Raw genomic sequence first — 19,396 nt, forward strand, 5'->3', positions numbered from 1 at the left:
TAAATAAATTCAAATAAATTTTCTTTTTCAGATGCAGTTTATCATTATCTTAGGCTTTGCAACGTTTGGGTTTTTAACTGGATGTGAACATGCAAACAACGGTGAAATAATTCTTTTTGCATTTGTAACTGTAGTTCTAATATTATTTCTAGATTTTTATAGAAAGTCATATCATAACAAAGTTACTGACAAAAGAGCAAATGGAGTCAAAGTTTCATAGCTACAACAAAGGAGCACTATTTTCTTTTGATGATAATAATAATAATAGAAGTAATGAGTCGAAATTCTTTTCTTTTAAGATTTTATGAAACTTGAGATAATGAGCCGGGAAATTTTAAAAATTTTTTTATAAATTTTGAGAGTCAATCATTTATTTTATTTAAAAGAAAAACCTTCCCAGTATTGTAAATAAAAGAAATAATTTATGTAATAATTTGATAAATTTAAAAACTATTTTCTGTAACATTAGATTTTAAAATTGTGAGCTTTGTATTTTGTACTGTATTGAGTATTTTGAACTGTATTGAGTATTTTGTACTGTATTGAGTATTTTGTACTGAAATACCTCACCGAGTTGTTTCAATTAAATAAAAAAAAATATTGCTCAGTCTAATATTTCTTATGAGTAATTTTACAAGCAAAATATGACTTCTTAAAACGTTAATGCAACAAAATTAGTTCTTATTATAATGAAATAATATCGGTGGCCAGTTGATCCACCATTTTAAATAAGTATACGGTTAAATAAGAGAGTATACGGTCAAAAATTAAAACAATATGTAAGTATAATAAACTCATATTGTTCAAATAAGAGTGAATTTCCTTTTTGACTCTTACATGTTCTTACATAGTGTTGGTTTTATTATTGAAATCTAAATATATTCTAACATTTAACAAGAAAACGCAAACATATATGAGTTAATTCAATGGCACCTTTGATGGATAAATTTTTATTTTAATTTTTTCATAACCATCATTGAACAGCAGACTCAATTTTTTGGGCTTACGACTACTAATGTCCAACTCCGTAGCCTTGTAATTTTGAATCAATCCAAAAGACAAGAAAACTTCTGGATCAGTACCCCCAGAGGTTTAATTTGTTATGGGAACATGGAGTACTTTGTGACTCGACAAATTTATCGTGCATCAGTTACCATTTACTACACGTGATGGATAAATTAGCAACGTTTTCAAAACAAAGATGCTCACTGATTTTCTAGTAATAACTATGCGAGCCAATGAATTTTATTTGTAAGTGTTTTTTGGTCAAAACGATACGAACTTTAACTGTTAAGAACTTCTTCTGGTTAAAAGAATGAACAGATTTAAAACTATAAACAATCCATTTTAAAGCAAAAAGACGTTTAAATGGCAATTGGAAAAGACAGTAGATTGAGAACCAGTTTTATTTAACTATTTTAAACCTGAACAAAAGATTTTCACTGTTAAAAACTTTTTTTTAACTTAGAGACCCAGGAGTTAAAATTCAACTTATCTAATTCTTAAATATGTGTACTCGAATGTATAATTTATGTCCGCTGTTTGTTTCCAACCTCTATGTTCTACTTATCGGTTATATGGGCCAGACGTTGTCAACTTCTTTTTTGAATCGACGCACTCTCAGAAATAAAACTCTCACTTTAGACGATTAAGCAACTTTTTAGATACATTTCGTTAATTTTGAAAATAATTTCACCAATTCAATTCAATTCAATTCAATGTAAGGGAATAATAAATATATATATATATATATATATATATATATATATATATATATATATATATATATATATATATATATAATGTGTTTGGATCCACACCGATATTTTTTAGTTATATACAAGTCATTACAGCATGATTAACGAGTCCAATTTCGGTATAATCTTTTATTTTACTAAACGATGGTGAAATAGCATTTTCACAGGCGATGGCGATGGTGAAATAGCAGACACAGATTCCCGTCAAAACGACGGAGTTCAGATGGTAAACATGAAACACCAAAAGACACGCGAAAAGCATCGCTCTTAGGTTTTATACGATACTTTCAATAGGTAAACAGGGCAGTCATATTGCATTAATTGTATTCCTACGCCTCATTAAAATTATTTATTACTCATGGAAAATCGTTTAATCTTTCCTTATATGGAAGTGAAAGATCTTAAAATAACTCCTCTTTTGAAACATAAATCTAATTATAATTCATCGGCATGTTTTCAGCCTTGAAGTCCCAAAATAGAATATCTGCATTTTATGAACACGAAAAGTTTTAATGCTTTTATTAATACGAAAGTATTTTTATAACTTTTGTATTATATATATATATATATATATATATATATATATATATATATATATATATATATATATATATATATATATATATATATATATATATATATATATATGAAAGGGTAGCAGTCATGGTGAGTGATGTTAGGCCACGCAGATAGCAGTTGGAAGGCAAAACATATTTTATTAACTTCACATAGTATATTTAAGACATTTTCTAGCAAAGGCGGAGCTCAAAATCGCCCTCAAAAACTGTGTGCTTAAGTTTTTATCTTAAGGAAAGTAGCAAAGGAATTTCCCTCTATTTTGTTATATTTGAGGGGAAAAGGGAAGTGATAAGGATTACTATTGGTTTATGAAAGAAATCTAGCGTTTCCCACACAGAGCATAGGGAGATATGTCCTGCTCTTAATTAAATGCATAGTTGAGCCAAAAATAGATTTAAGAACAGGATGTGGCTTTTAAAAGTGTGAGAAAGAATTTGGAATAGAATAATTAATTAGGAATAAAGTAGGAGTTGTTTCATAGCAAAGAAACTAACATAAAAAGATTAATAAAAGCTTTTTATGTTACATCCCCCCTCGCCGAAAAATTTTAACTAACATCAAAAATTTTTTTAAAATTATCCCTTTGCAAAACTTTCCTTATGATGACACAATTAAAATACTAATAATAATATTTGTAATATCAACAAGATATAAAATAACATGAATTATAAAAAAAAACACACTTGCATACTATGTAAAAAAAAAGTTTCATACAGAGTTAGAGGAAGAAAAAAAATGTGAAATAGCGCTACTATCGAAATGAAGTGTTAGATCTCCATTTTCAAAATTTTTTGCGATTAAGTTTTTTCAGTCCTTCTTTATAATCACAGTAAATAAAGTTATTCCTCATACTAACACAATTAAAATAAACTTTTCACTTAAGACAAGAAAATCTATAAAAATTTCCTAAAAGATGTAAATATTCATATTCAATAACAAGAAAGATACAAAAATATGAAAATGCAAGTGATATGAGATATAAAAATACAAATTGACACTTTTTATCAAAAAAATTTTCAATATAAAATGTAAAAAAATTTTTGACAAAATGGTCTTTAATCTGAAGTTTAAGACTTCAGTATTTTTATTTCAATGAGATAATAAAAAGTTTGGAACTTGGTCTTTAATTTTATTTTCATGAAACAAAAAAAAATTGGCACTGGTAAATTTGATGGTAATTTTACCCTTTGAGGTTCAACTTTTATTGTCTCTATATACTATTTATTTTTAGCAAAAATATCTGAAAAATTTCTTAAAATTCCTGAAGATGGAAATTTTTTTCATTATCTTGAATTTGCATAATTCCGTCAACATGATTTTGACAATGCGGCCCCACATTAACACAATCAGTCTCAAGAACACTTGAAAATTCAAGATTTTTTCAGTTTTGCTATTTAAATCTTTATATTTAGTCCATCTTTTGTTTTATTTTTCTTTAAACTCACTTTGTTAACATTTTTCTTTTTACTATTCTTTTTTTTTATGCCCAAATTTTAATTTTCTTCCTTTCTTTTTGTTTTTCTTAGATTTGAAATTTTTTTCTTTTCTATCTACTTTCTTTTTTGGTACTTTTATTGCAAACATTAACCAGGATTTCAGGAAAAAAAATGCGTAAAAACAAATTGCTTTTATAATCCGAAAAAGTGATCAGTTTTCTCCGATTTTACATTACAACCCGTTTAACACAATTAATTATTAATTGAAATCCAAAACAAAGCTCTCAAATTCAATATGGTATTAGGTAAATCAGTTTTTTAAAATTTGACTGACCTAGCTATTTTCCTTATTTTTAATTTGAAGTGCAAGATAGGTTAATTTGCAAATTACTTTTTGTTTGTTTTCATTTATCTTTTTTTTTTCTTTATGGACACATAACTTTTCGAAAATATTTGTTGGGTTTATTTTTAAAGTACCACCTGTGTTAGTATTTAACAAGATAGTTTTCTTAGTCACCATCGGGTTGTTGTTACTTTTATTATTTTTATTTTGAATGTATTTTGAGTGTATCCGGATACTATTCATTCTCAATTCGTGGTTTGGTCACTTTATGTTGGACTTGACTCTTTCTCTTATAAACTTGATCTGTTAATGGGATTGCCTGAACCTTAATTTAAATTTCAATTTTGAAAAATTTTGTATTGATTTTCAAAATTATTTGTTGCACTATTTTTGATTACCATCTTTAATTTGTAATTTTTTCCACTCCGCATTCAAATAACCAAAATAAATTTCATTAACTAAATATAACACTTAGAAGAAGAAAAAGTTAAATTTATGAATAGCACATATTTTGCTTTTTTAAACACCATAATAAAATAAAAATTTAAATTTTACTTCTACAATCAATATATTATACACTGTGATATATAATGCAATATAAAAAGTGATTCCTTAAATTATAATTAAAACTATAATCATACTGAATCATAAGTGGAAAAAAAAATATGTGATAGCACTAAATTTTAATATCATTATTTAATTTAAATAAATAATATTATAAACCATTGAATAATAGCATCAATAAATCGAACTATTTTTAAAATATAAATATTAATAGATAAATATAATATTACCGGAATAAATATTTGGAACAATAAACATAAAATTATATGTTCCTATTTCAATATATGAGCGTAAATGATTCAAAAGTATTCACGTTTAAAAACTTAAACTTTTGAGAGTAAATACCAATCACATCTGTAATTAATCACCAATAAATCACTTCTAATATTTGATGAATCACGCGCACACGCGAGCGGAATCATAGCTACCACTTGAGATCACATTTTTGGTTATCTTCCGTTCAAGGAAACACAGAACACTCGAGAAAATCGCCAGAAAACGAAATCAATTCGATCATATGCTGAACCTTTATCAATCCTCAATGAGACCGACAAGCAGCAAGCAAGTAGGGCAACACAGCAAGCACTTGCTGTAAATCCGCAAGAAGCTAATTGTTGATGGTAACACACGGTAGGCGAAAACGAAACCAAAACAGCGAAGACATCAATTCTTTAACGGCGATTCCGGTACAACGGTGTAGAGGCAACGTCTGGACCCATTATGAAGGAAAGTCCCGAAATTCTCATTCTTTTAGTCAGGATATCTGTTTCACGAGCAACGCCGGCATCTCCTAAAACTTCATTCGATTATTTTCTTTCCTTTTATATTTATATATTTTTTACTTATTTGAAAAAAGCATTTTTTTTTTTTTTTTAATGGAGCCAGTGAAAAAAAAAGTGCCAAACCAACTGCAAAATTTATCCTGCTAGGCTTGAAAGGGTAGCAGTCATGGTGAGTGATGTTAGGCCACGCAGATAGCAGTTGGAAGGCAAAACATATTTTATTAACTTCACATAGTATATTTAAGACATTTTCTAGCAAAGGCGGAGCTCAAAATCGCCCTCAAAAACTGTGTGCTTAAGTTTTTATCTTAAGGAAAGTAGCAAAGGAATTTCCCTCTATTTTGTTATATTTGAGGGGAAAAGGGAAGTGATAAGGATTACTATTGGTTTATGAAAGAAATCTAGCGTTTCCCACACAGAGCATAGGGAGATATGTCCTGCTCTTAATTAAATGCATAGTTGAGCCAAAAATAGATTTAAGAACAGGATGTGGCTTTTAAAAGTGTGAGAAAGAATTTGGAATAGAATAATTAATTAGGAATAAAGTAGGAGTTGTTTCATAGCAAAGAAACTAACATAAAAAGATTAATAAAAGCTTTTTATGTTACATATATATATATATATATATATATATATATATATATATATATATATATATATATATATATATATATATATATATATATATATATACATACATATATATATATGGTAACCCTATAGTTATTATTCGTTTTGTTAGGCTGTGTTAAGTAATAATTTAAGTCGTGTTGAATAAGGTTTAGTTATACGCTAAGCTTTTATTTAGAATAATTTTGTATTTGCATAGAAATAAGATATTAGTTTAGAAGCAGTTATTAAGATTTATTTAAGATCCTTTCTGAAATGGCTGTAGAAATTTTAAACATAAATGGTGCTATTGTGCTGCATACTGCAATACTAATTATTGGTGACCAAGCTTGCATTTTTTAATAATGATATATACTTATGAGTTTTCTCTCTTATTCCACGACAGAGATGGAAATAATTTTAATAATACGGTCTACTATCCGGAAATATCCTCTTATATTTACTCTGTTTAGAGAGATTTAATGGCTGGCAGTCAGATTCTAAATTATTTTCAAAACTCGGTATCGCGGAAATCTCTTGAAAATAGTTACAATTAAAATCACAGTACTCCCATGTTGGCAACGGCACGGGCAACAGTTAGACAAAGAAAAAACTTGGTTCATGTGTTGTTTAAAACTAATTAAGGCGTTAGGATTAAAGGTGATGTTGAAGAAATAGAATATTTAAATGCAGTTGTACTGTGCATTTAGCTTAGTTACCATAAAGTTTATGATGTTGTTGTACCGGATAATTTCAAAAGGTGACCAAGCTAGTCACCATAGGAGGCTGTCATGCAATTAAAAGTAAACAACTTAATATTGATAATAATTATTAGAAAATTACAAGAAATTAATGAATTCCCAACATTTAAAAAATATGGCAATGCAGCAAGATCATTAACACTAGATCGTTTTCGGTGACGTGGAAACTCTTCTAAACTCCAGGTCTGCGCATGAAATGCATTTTTACTTCATATGAGGAAAAATCTAACCTATGGACATTTGTTCAGCAATGTTTGACAATAGATGAGTGGTAGATTTCTTGATTCTAGACGTAATTTTAATATTCTTTGATGTTTAATTAGGTACTTGTAACTCAAAAAGAAGTGAAGTGTTTATATCTAACCACGTGTATACAGCTAGATGTAATTGGATACCAGTGAGCAACATCGCACGTGTTTGTCGAACCTGATTGACTTCTGGATAAGGTGTTAATTGCTTCAATTATTTGATTTAGTGGATTACAAAGGAAACGGTGTAGTAGAGGCGAAACAACAAAGAGTTTTTGTTGTACAGAGGTTAACCAACCGTACAGGTTTTAAGGAAAAACTTTATTATTTGTGATTTTTATAAGTTGTTTTTAACGACATTTTAATTGTGAGATGATTTTTTTCAACAAAATGAAACAGTGAATTTCTGTCTGAAATTATTGGTATTTCGAATATTTTAATCATTTCTTTCAGACTATTTGTTAGTATAGGTTTTGTTAGTAAATAATGATTCGTTGTTAATTAGTAAAATTGATAGGAATTGCGAGATGATTCATCGGATAAAGATATATATATTTAATTGGATAAAGATATTTTTTTTAACTCGAATTGTTCGTAATTCAAAGATTTTAACCTCTTTCTTCAAATTCGCTACATAAAAGTTTGACTGAAATTTTTGTTAAATAATGAATTTAATAATGAAAATTATGAATAATTTTTTTTTATTTGAAAAAATTATATCAGGGTTAGTAAACATTTTCTCATTGGGATAACTCTGTAACAGAAAATTAATACACTCATCAATTGAAAAACGGTAATATGCTCTAAATATACCTGGAGATAAGATGCCCGACTCAGGCTTACTTTTTGACACAGTTTACACTTATACACTTAACCAAACCATGATACATCCTTCATTACATTTCACGCCAAAAATTGCAAATAAAGTTATAAGTACATTTTATGCATCCACGTATTCTATCTAAAGATATCAAGCTCCGTTTTGTACGAACTTCGAAATTGTTATGCCCATTAAATTGTAAAGTTCGAATTTTTTTGATTGTGACATAGTATAACTTTACGGACAAAAGAAAAAGGGGGGGGTTATTTTAATCAAGGGATGTTAATATATATTGTAAATAAATGTAGAGAGACTTTTAAAATTTCTCCTTATGATTCCTTTTTTTTCGAATATGCTTTTAAAGTGAACATCTATGTTCAGCAAAATGCTAATTTCGTCATTTGAGAAAATAGTGGGTCCATACTCTTAAAATATAAAATTCAAACAATATAGCTAAAGTTTGTAATGACTTTCCAATTTACAAATTTTAAATTTGCGTCCGAGAAACGAATGTTAACTAGCTTACATTTTAAAACTTGGTAGGTATTACAAGTCTATTTTAATTCCTTAATTTTTTAATTCATTTTAATTATGAGAAACTATAATTGAATATATTAGCATACATAAATATATACACTATTTAGAGAAAATTAAAAAAATAAAAATTTGACAGAATAAACTTATTTCTTCATTTTTTCCAAACAAATTAAAAATAGAATTCTTTACGTTAAACGGTGTGATTGTCACATATGTGTTTTAACTGTGATTGTAACTGTGACGTTATTGATGCATTGATGTTGTTTAGGTTCAGTCTCAGTACTTGCTCTGTTCTGGCCTGAGATGTTGCTGTCTTATTTTGGTAATGTTTATGTTTAATAAATACTTTTAATGAAACTTGAAACCTTTGCATTTCTTGAAGGTACAAGAGAGAAACATGGTGTCAGCGTGTATGCTTGCCTAAATGTATTTTAGAGGAACTTAGTGTTCGTTTTTCGTTCTAGTTTCGTTCAGGACTTAGTGTTCATAATAAAAGTATGGAGACGTTTAGGCCTCCATGCGAAATAAAGTTTACTTCAGGTAACCTTTCAGAAATATGGACGAAATGGAAACAGAAGTTTTTTAACTATCTAATAGCGTCAGAAAAGGACAAAAAGTCAGACCAGATAAAAATAGCAATACTTCTCAACGTACTTGGGGATGAAGCAGTGAGTATATTTAATACGTTCAAGCCCGGTCCAGATAAAGATTTAAAGAAGTTTGACGACGTTGTTGAGTTATTTGAAGAATACTGCATGCCAAAAAAGAATGTTGTGTTTGAGAGATTCAAATTTTTCTCTTGCATTCAACAAGAAGGCAGCAGGTAGACAGCTATCTTACTGAACTGAAAACGTTAGCTTCCACATGTGGTTTCGGCAGCCAAGAAAACGACTTAATCCGTGACAGGTTGGTACTGGGAATTAGAGAAAAAGCCCTCCTAGAAAGACTACTCCGAGAGACTGATTTAACATTGCAGAAGGCAGCTGATTTTCTTAGAGCAGCGGAGACAAGTAAAGTTCAACTGGAAACTGTCACTGCAGCATCTCAAGTGCATGAAATTAAGCGAAATCACCCTAAAATAGCAGTTGTGCAAAAAAGCCAGAAAAGTGATACGTTTAAGTGTTATCGATGTGGGAAACACCATGCAAAAAAGAGTTGCCCTGCATTTGGCAGAACATGTGCGAAGTGTAAACAAAAAAACCACTTTGCAGCAGTGTGTAAAACAGCAAAACCTACACAAAAAAGTGTTAACCAAATTGAAAACACCTCTGATAACGCTTCTCTATTTATAGATAGTGTAACATGCGGAAAGTGTCATGTCAATGGTTCTGTTATAGAAGATAAAAATTTTAGTGTACATAGTTTAGAAAATGTCTGGTTAACAAAAATTGAAGTAGAGGGTAATGACATTGAATTTAAACTTGATTCTGGTGCAGAAGCAAATATATTGCCACTTACTGTATTTAATAGCATGACATTATCTGTTGATAAAAAATTGATTGATACGAAAGTAACATTGTTGTCATATGGTAATTTTGAGTTAACACCAAAAGGTGAAATTGATTTGAAATGTGTACATGGTAGAGATGAAGTGTTTTTGAAATTTATTGTTATCGATGTAACATCAAAACCTATTTTGGGTCTGAAAGCTTGTCAGATGTTGAATTTAATTAAGAAGGTGCATGTGATAAATTCTTTTGATAAGGAAAGTGTAATAAATGGGAATATTGATATCTTTAGTAACTTAGGTAGATTCCCAGGGGATCCATATCATATTGAATTAAAGCCTGATGTAAAACCAATAATTGATGCACCTAGAAGGGTACCATTAGCCATTCTTGATAAATTAAAAAGTACTTTAGATAACCTAGAAGCTAAGGACATAATTAGAAAAGTAAATAAACCTACTGATTGGGTTAATAGTCTTGTGGTTGTGGAGAAACCTAATGGGAATCTTCGAATTTGTCTTGACCCGAGGAATTTAAATAAAAGTATAAAAAGGGAGCACCATATCATTCCTACGGCTGAAGAGCTAATTAGTTGGCTAGAGGGTAAAACTGTATTTTCTGTCTTGGATCTTAAAGATGGTTTCTGGCAAGTGCCTTTAGACGACGAGAGTGCAGATTTGTGTACATTTAATTCCCCATTTGGCCGTTATTAGTTTTTAAGATTGCCGTTCGGTATTATATCGGCACCTGAAGTTTTCCAGAAACGTAATGTACAATTGTTTGATGATATTGAGGGAGTAGAAATCTATTTTGATGATATCATAGTGACTGGTAAAAATAATATTGAACATGATGTAGCACTTAACAAAGTTTTTGAACGGGCAAAGCAATGTAATATAAAATTTAACCCTGAGAAATTTCAGTATAGAGTGAGTGAGGTTAAATATGTGGGACAAATAGTGTCTAAAGAAGGAATAAAAGCTGATCCACAGCATATAAGAGCAATAACTGAAATGGAAATTCCAACTGATAAAGATGGTGTGAGGCGATTTTTGGGTATGGTAAGCTACCTCTCAAAATTTATTCCTAATGTATCAACAATTACTTCTCCTCTTAGAACTCTTTTAAGGGATAAAATTGAATTTAATTGGCAACCTGAACACAATATTGCATTTGGTAAGATTAAGGATTTGTTAAGCTCTTCCTTTGTATTAAAAGTGTATAATAGTTCTAAACCTAGTGTAATACAATGTGATAGTTCTAAAGATGGGATTGGGGCATGTCTTATTCAAGAGGGTCACCCAGTGTCTTATGCTTCTAGAAGTCTCACTGAGACAGAGCAGAATTATGCTCAGATAGAGAAGGAGATGTTGGCGATTGTTTTTGCTGTACAAAAGTATCATAATTTTGTGTATGGTAAAAAGTTTGTAGTTCAAAGTGATCATAAACCTTTAACAAGTATTGTTAAAAAGCCAATGTATGCTATATCTTCAAGGCTACAAAGGATGCTTCTTAAGTTGATAAAATATCAATTTGAAATTGTGTATGTAAAAGGGAGTGAGATGTTTTTAGCTGACACTCTCTCTCGAGCCTATATAAAAGATAAGGTAAATGATGACCCTGATATGCTTAATGTTGTACATACTGTCAAACAACTTCCAATAAGTAACAGAAGAGTTGAACAATTTGTAAATGGTATAGGGTCTGATCCAGTGTTAAAATTTGTTTATGATTATTGTGAAAAGGGTTGGCCAAAAGAGGCACAAAGTGTTCCTCAGGAAGTAAAACATTACTTCAAAATTAGAAATAAGTTGTATTTAGAATGCGGGTTGTTACTTAAAGACTCAAAAATAGTTATTCCATCTTCTCTTAGAAATGAAATGTTATCATTAATACACGAGGGACATTTTGGTATTGAGAAAAGCAAAAACCGAGCTAGGGAAGTGATGTATTGGCCGGGTATGTCAAAAGACATAGAGTTGCTAGTTTTAAAATGTGAAATTTGTCAAACATTTCAAAAGTCTAACGTTAAAGAACCTTTAATATCTCATTCATTACCTACTAAACCTTTTGAAAAAATAGCGATAGATATATTGGATTTTCAAAATGTAAGTTATTTAGTTGTAGTATGTTATTACTCTAAATGGATTGAGGTGATTAGGCTGGGTAGTAAAACAATTGCTGAAATTAGTAAAAAACTAAAATCTTGTTTTTCACGATATGGAATTCCATCAATTGTAGTAAGTGATAACAGTCCCTTTAATAGTTATGAATTTAAGAGCTTCGCAAAAGAATGGGATTTTGAGTGTATTTTTGCAAGCCCATGATATCCTAAAAGCAATGGCATGGCTGAGAGTGCTGTTGGTATTGTAAAAGCCATTTTAAAAAAAGCATTTGAAGATCGAAAAGAATGGGTAGTTGCAATTATGGAATATAGGAACACTCCTATTTCAGGGCTAAATGTATCTTCTGCTCAGTTACTATATGGGCGCAGATTAAGAACTAAAATTCCTATTCACAACAAATTGTTAAATGTTGAAGTTTTTAAAAACATTGAGAAACAGCTTGGGCAAAAACAGGATCGGCAGAAACGTTATTATGACAGGGGTGCGCAAAAGCTCAAACCACTAAAAGTCGGTGATGTAGTGACAGCTTATAATTTCAATAAACGTGTTTGGGAACCTGCCCGGGTTATAGAGAAACATAAAAATCCTAGATCTTATATTATTAAAACAAATTCAGATAAAATGCTGGTAAGGAACCGCATACATTTAAGACCTACTATGATTAAATTTAAGTCTGCAGTAGTTCCGGACTTTGAATTTCCTGATAATTCTGGTTCTGATGGAGCAAATGTTTTGGTAGGGCCTCAGAGAAATAACTCAGACAGTTCGTATAGAACAAGATCTGGAAGAAGGGTCATTAGACCTCACTATTTAAATGATTTTATATGCAACTAGTAGTATTGTGTTTAATTTGTGAGTGAACTTTTAAAATGTATATCATTAATTTTATTCTGACTGAATTTCAAGAACTTCAAGGAGGGGTGTCACATATGTGTTTTAACTGTGATTGTAACTGTGACGTTATTGATGCATTGATGTTGTTTAGGTTCAGTCTCAGTACTTGCTCTGTTCTGGCCTGAGATGTTGCTGTCTTATTTTGATAATGTTTATGTTTAATAAATACTTTTAATGAAACTTGAAACCTTTGCATTTCTTGAAGGTACAAGAGAGAAACAGTGATGTTCAACAAAATACTTTTCTTTATTGAATGTGGAAAAAGTGTGCATGTATTATAGTCAGTCTCAAAAAGTGTGATAATGTGAGGACCATGAAGTAAGAGCTAGGACAGTCTTCTTGTCTTCCCCTATACCCTCAGGGGTATTGATTGACTTTCCACATGGACACAAACAAAAGACTTGTCCCTCAGAATTTTCTGAGGAAAAGTGAACAGGAAGTTGGTAAAGTGTAAGTAAAAAGAACATATTCTCGTCTTTATGTTTTTAATTTATTCTCATTTGCAAGAAGAAGAAAAAATAAATAAGAAAAATAAACAAAAACCTAGGTTTTTTTAAGAATATAATTATATTTCTTTTCAAGGCGGTATCGTTCTCCGGATGACATTTAAGTTCACTCCGATAAGGGACAAACGATGTCGGACACTGAGGAAATCCCCCCCCCCCACTGGCGCCGCCCTTAAACCCTACGTTTTACATATTTCGTGAGTTTAGTTTTTCTTAATTTGATTTAAGGCTCAAGTCAAGGCTTTGTCAAGGTAATGCTATATTTTCACCTTCTACTCTTTTTACAATGCATATTTCAAGTGTTATGTATAACAGTTATTGGCAATCGAAATGGGCTACAGGCGTAGAGCAGAACTTTCTACCTATAGCCACTCTTCACCATTAGCATATGGGGAGTCATAAGAGAATGAATTGCGTTAGTTTCAGTCTTGATTTTCAAATAAATTAAAAACTTTTAAATTAAGAACCTATATGGAACTGAAAACTGCACTAAACATAGGTTTAAAAGAAAGCGTCGTGGAAGTTTTAAATTATTTTTTTTTGACATACAAAAAATATTAAGAAAGGGGAAAATATCGTATTGCATTCATATCTTAGAGTAGTGATTTACATATAGAGAACCAGAGCCACTTTCCTTGTTTCAAAGAACGTTGTCACGTGATTCAGAGGCGATTTTCCCTCAAGTAAACCCTATCTACAGTATCTAACTATGGAAGTAGATTTCTGAACTATATTCAATCAAAAATAGTCGCATACTGTTGCGCATACGAATGTGAAAAAAAAAATTCATAAAAGGAGGACTTTTTACATTTCACAAATAAGATTTTAATTCCCTTATATTCGTTTTTAGACATTTATTTGCAATTTATATGTTAGCACGGAAGATTATAGAGTGAATTTAATCAGCTTTCAACTCGTAAAATTGCTACTACTTTTTTTTTAAATGATAGATTATAATGTAGTTCACATATAGAGGTATTTTCATTATAATTAAATTTCATATTGAAATAAAATTTCATATATTTTTATAGTTTTTTAAAAGAATCACATGCATTTGATTTGGCGCATTATTTTCACTCCAATATTTTGTAAACAAATCACTTTTTATTTTCGCTCTGTAATTTAGTAACTTTAAAGCATTAATATAAATGCTTTGAAATTAGTACTTTTTTTTTATAATTTCAACCAAATTTAATTAAATATTTTATATTTTACTTTAATATAATGAATAAATTTTTGGATCAAGAATAAAATCATCTTTTAATAAAATTAGTCATGAATTAAAATTTAAAAGCTTAAGAATATATTTTTTTTTTTGATTAAAAAATTATTTTATTATATCGGAACAATTGTTTGGATATTCATTTTTATTTACGAAATTTATATTTATTACCATACATTTGTTATTCAGGAAAATATTAACTGACTGAAAATAAATTTACACGACTGTGTTTTCTTAAAAATTGGTTGTCAAAGATGTGACTATTTATCATTATTCTATATATTTCATTTTCAGTTTTGTACATAAAAGGGAGATATTTCTCTTTTTGTTATCAGAAATTTTATTTAATTTTAAATGTCAGAGCCGCGATGGCTCAGGGGATAGAACGCTCGCCTTCCGATGAGGTGAACCGGGGTTCGATCCCGGCGATGACTGGTAGATACGAATTCCACATCCGGCTTGCATCGACCACAGTGCAGACGTGAAATATCATGGGTTAGAGTCCCCTTGCCGTAAGGACCGTGGAAAGTTCTCGTGGTGCAACGCAATGCTGGTTAGTTCCATCAAAAAGTCCCCCACGAGGCCAAAATTGCTCCCAATACTTGATCCAGGAGATGACTTGTCTCCTGGATTGGGTTCAAAATTGCAAGGCTACGGAGTAGAACATTAGTAGTCGTAAACCCGAAAATTGCGTCGGCTGTTCAACGATGGTTAAAAATATTAAATGTTAATTAAGTAGTCGAGAACTATCAATATTTTAGTATATTCTAATATGAAATTTCGTAATACTAATATGTAAAAAGACAAATAACAAACTAAAATTTTTTATTTTAGTTTAAATACTTTTATCATTTTATGGTAACTCACTATAATTTTAATCGTATGCATTGGTTAAAATAAATTGTTATTGCCCAGCAGGCAAACTAAGATCCCAATTTGCAGAACATGTATCAATATTAATATTTGTTTTAAAAATAAAAAATAAAAATTTGGTTTTTATCAGAAAATGAATCAGAGAATACTATCAGATAAATAATAAATATATATCAGAATAATGATAAACAAATATCAGAGAATAAAACTTTTTTTCCCGAATGGCAGGCACTGAACTTTATTCGTTTCGCCTTAGAAGATGCCGGAGGTGTTAATCATTTCGTGTTACCCAGTGGGCACCTGTGAACCAAAGTCACGGAGGCGAGTAACATTGCCCACGCCACACTGCCACAAACCCGTTCATAGTGTGGGCCACATTCACACATCACAAACAACAGAGGACAACACAAGAGAGAGAAACATCCATGCACAGAGCTGAATTCGAACCCGCAGCCATTGGCTTCGCAGTCAGACGCGCTAACCGCTGAGCCACCGGGCCAGCAGAGAATAAAACTAAAACCATCAAGAAGTTAAGCAAAAAAAAGATGAATTGTATACCCGTGTAGGAATATATATATATATATATATATATATATATATATGTGTGTGTGTGTGTGTGTGTGTGTGTGTAATACAAAAATTAAATACTTTTGTATTAATAAAAGCATTAAAACTTCATTTCTTTTCATAAAATATCTTTAGTAAAGGATAAGGGTAGAAATTCTATTTTGGGACTTCAAGGCTAAAAACATGCCAATGAATAATAATTAGATTTATACTTCAAAAGAGAAGTTATTTTAAGATCTTTCACTTCCATAAGGAAAGATTAAACGATTTGCTTTGAGTAATAAATAAATTGATGAGGCGTAGGAATACAGAAAAAGGCAATAATGACTCACCTCTTAACAACTTTTAATCATCCTATAAAATGCAGGAGCAATGTTTTAGCGTGACTTTTTGGTGTATAATGTTTACCAACTAAACTTCGTCAGATCTGAATGTAACTCTGTCTCTCCCTCTCCGTCTGGAGAGGGATGAAACTGCTATTTCACCATCGTTTAGTAAAATAAAAGATTATGCCGAAACTGGACTCGTTAATCACGCTGCTTTGACTGTAAATAACTAAAAAATACGGTGTGGATACACCGTTATGATAAGCCGGCAGGATTTTTACTTTACAGAGGAAACCTGTAAAAGAAAACCAGTGTTTATAAATTTGAATCTTAGGCCTGGCAATGCTACGCAGTTCTTTAGAGGCCGGCTATGGCAATTTTTCATCCCATCACCCAACGGGGGTGAAAAAGAGAATCGCCGAAGGTTCCCATCGAGAGACCGGGAAAAAATCGCCTAATTCCGTTCTGAAGAAATCCCATCCCTTTACTTTATAAGTGACCTATGGAAAGTTGAGTTATGCTAGTGCTGCTCTGGATTAATCGTCGATGAAGTGTTTTCTCACCCCGGAATGGTTTACGATGTTCTCCTATCCTACTCAGAACTCAAAGAAAAATAAGCTTCAATTTCTCCTTCACTCTCGGGAATTTATGAATCATTTTCACGAAAAGAAAAAATAGGAAAAAGAAAGAATGACCAAGAAACTGATTGATTATGAATTAAATAAAATAAAAATGAAAGAAAACGAAATTTTGAAATAGTACAGGTATCAAAACTTAGGAAATATCACAACCCACAAATGTTAAAATTAAATCATGAATAATGTTCAAAATAAATGTTTTTACTTTCTTCAAAGGAAGAAGTAATCCCTATATTTTTGAGAGATCCAAATCGCGTGTGGAGATGTTTGGCGAGGAAACTTGAATTTTTTTTTCTCAACACAGTGAGAAAAAACTTTCTAAACTATTTTTGTTTTATCCAGTCTGGATCTCTCAATTTCAAAATGCTTCATGAAATTCTGTTTTCCTCCATTTCAACGGGGAATACAGAATTTCATCAAGTAAAAACCCCATTAACCGCACAGAATCTTAAATTCTGATTAAATGACACTTAGTTGTCCACCTCTTTCACATAAAAATTGTGAATATTTTTTTTAACCATACAGAATCGTAAATTCTGATTAAATGACAATTGTTGTCCAGGTCGTTTTGCATAAAAATTTTGTATATTTTTGTGTGAAAATTTTTGAAAAGTTTTTTAGAATAGTTATATAAAATGTTTCATTTTTTCTTTCTGTTTAGTTCACAAAACAGATAAATTTTATTATTATGTTTTTATTGTTGCTGTAAATAATTTTTTTCACATATTGGAAAAAGGTTATTTATAGTAGGAAAGAGGACAGCCATACCAACATAAAGTTTATATATTCATAGTATTTTAAAATTTTTATTTTGGCTTACCAAAATTTTTTTTTTGGGGGGGGGAATGTAATACAAAAATTAAATACTTTTGTATTAATAAAAGCATTAAAACTTCATTCCTTTTCATAAAATATCTTTAGTAAAGGATAAGGGTAGAAATTCTATTTTGGGACTTCAAGGCTAAAAACATGCCAATGAATAATAATTAGATTTATACTTCAAAAGAGAAGTTATTTTAAGATCTTTCACTTCCATAAGGAAAGATTAAACGATTTGCTTTGAGTAATAAATAAATTGATGAGGCGTAGGAATACAGAAAAAGGCAATAATGACTGACCTCTTAACAACTTTTAATCATCCTATAAAATGCAGGAGCAATGTTTTAGCGTGACTTTTTGGTGTATAATGTTTACCAACTAAACTTCGTCAGATCTGACTGTAACTCTGTCTCTCCCTCTCCGTCTGGAGAGGGATGAAACTGCTATTTCACCATCGTTTAGTAAAATAAAAGATTATGCCGAAACTGGACTCGTTAATCATGCTGCTTTGACTGTAAATAACTAAAAAATAACGGTGTGGATACACCGTTATGATATATATATATATATATATATATATATATATATATATATATATATATATATATATATATATATATATATATATATATATATATATATATATATATATATATATATATATATATATATATCAGTTGACTTCAGTTGTCTCGTTATTTAAATTTTTTATTGTTATCTGTCATCTTAATAAAATTTTATGCATTGATTAGAATGAATTATAAAGGCGTTATTTATACGAGAGACCCAACTGTATGTATGAATGTTAGGAAAACATGTTTTAAAAATTTAACTCAATGTTTGTGAAAAAATTTCAAAAAATTTAATAAAAGATCTATGTAGTGTTAACAATTCTTAAAATTAAACATTCTCTCCATATCCCGTTGAGGGTCAAGGGATCCTGGAGGTTAATCTGCAACAATTTCGTGTCCAACAGCCATAATGGTGACGAAATATTTCTGTACGATGCGACCTCCAGCTATGAATTTTTTTGCTATAAAGGTAACCCCCTTACCAATTCATCTTTGAATAAGTTTTCAGAGCCCAAATAATAGACTAGATATCTCTATCCTAATATCTCTTTTAAGATACATATACAACAAAAGAGAGGGAAGGGTTATGACACGGAATCGGTCTTCTCCCCAGATGGCGTATGTGAGCGTTGCAATCGCAAATAGTTTCCTTTTGGGCAGAAAATATCAGTTATCCCTGTAACAACAGGTAAATACCAGATCTTACAGGGTTAATGCTGCTGTTAATGTTACCTATTAATAGGTAAAGAACTTTGAAGATCTCCGACTATATTCAATTTTAACTGTCAAAACAGTAAAATTGTACATTTTTAAAATTTTTAGTTAACTTTAGTTGCTATCATAAGTTTAAAAAGATTACTATATTTTTAATTGTGAATAAATTGCAACACTTTTAACTGAATTAGAAAGATGATAAAATGTTAAAAGATAATTAACGCGCGTACTTCTATAATGATAAAAGTTTTAAAA

General features: G+C 30.3%; 2 protein-coding genes across 4 annotated transcripts in view; both read left to right on the forward strand.

Annotated features, from left to right (window-relative positions):
- LOC147806471 (very long chain fatty acid elongase 7-like) overlaps positions 1-613 on the forward strand; it is a 43,868-nt gene extending 43,255 nt beyond the window's left edge. For 2 of the 3 annotated variants that reach the window (XM_087169223.1, XM_087169221.1), the window contains one exon: positions 32-341. In XM_087169223.1, coding sequence (XP_087025349.1) covers positions 32-220 — 189 coding nt within the window. In that variant the 3' untranslated portion in view covers positions 221-341. Of the gene's footprint in view, positions 1-31 lie in introns of all 3 variants that reach the window. The other variant, XM_087169222.1, reaches the window with a different exon arrangement.
- Positions 614-8,933: 8,320 nt separating this feature from the next.
- Positions 8,934-10,597, forward strand: LOC139427309 (uncharacterized protein K02A2.6). The gene is made up of 2 exons (XM_087149637.1): positions 8,934-9,211; positions 9,253-10,597. Exons 1-2 carry the CDS (start codon positions 8,934-8,936, stop codon positions 10,595-10,597), a joined length of 1,623 nt encoding a protein of 540 aa, XP_087005763.1.
- The last annotated feature ends 8,799 nt before the right edge of the window (positions 10,598-19,396 follow it).

This window comes from Parasteatoda tepidariorum, chromosome 8, assembly GCF_982258835.1.
Source record: "Parasteatoda tepidariorum strain Cologne lab strain chromosome 8, Ptep-v5.0, whole genome shotgun sequence".
Classification (NCBI taxonomy): Eukaryota; Metazoa; Arthropoda; class Arachnida; order Araneae; family Theridiidae; genus Parasteatoda; species Parasteatoda tepidariorum.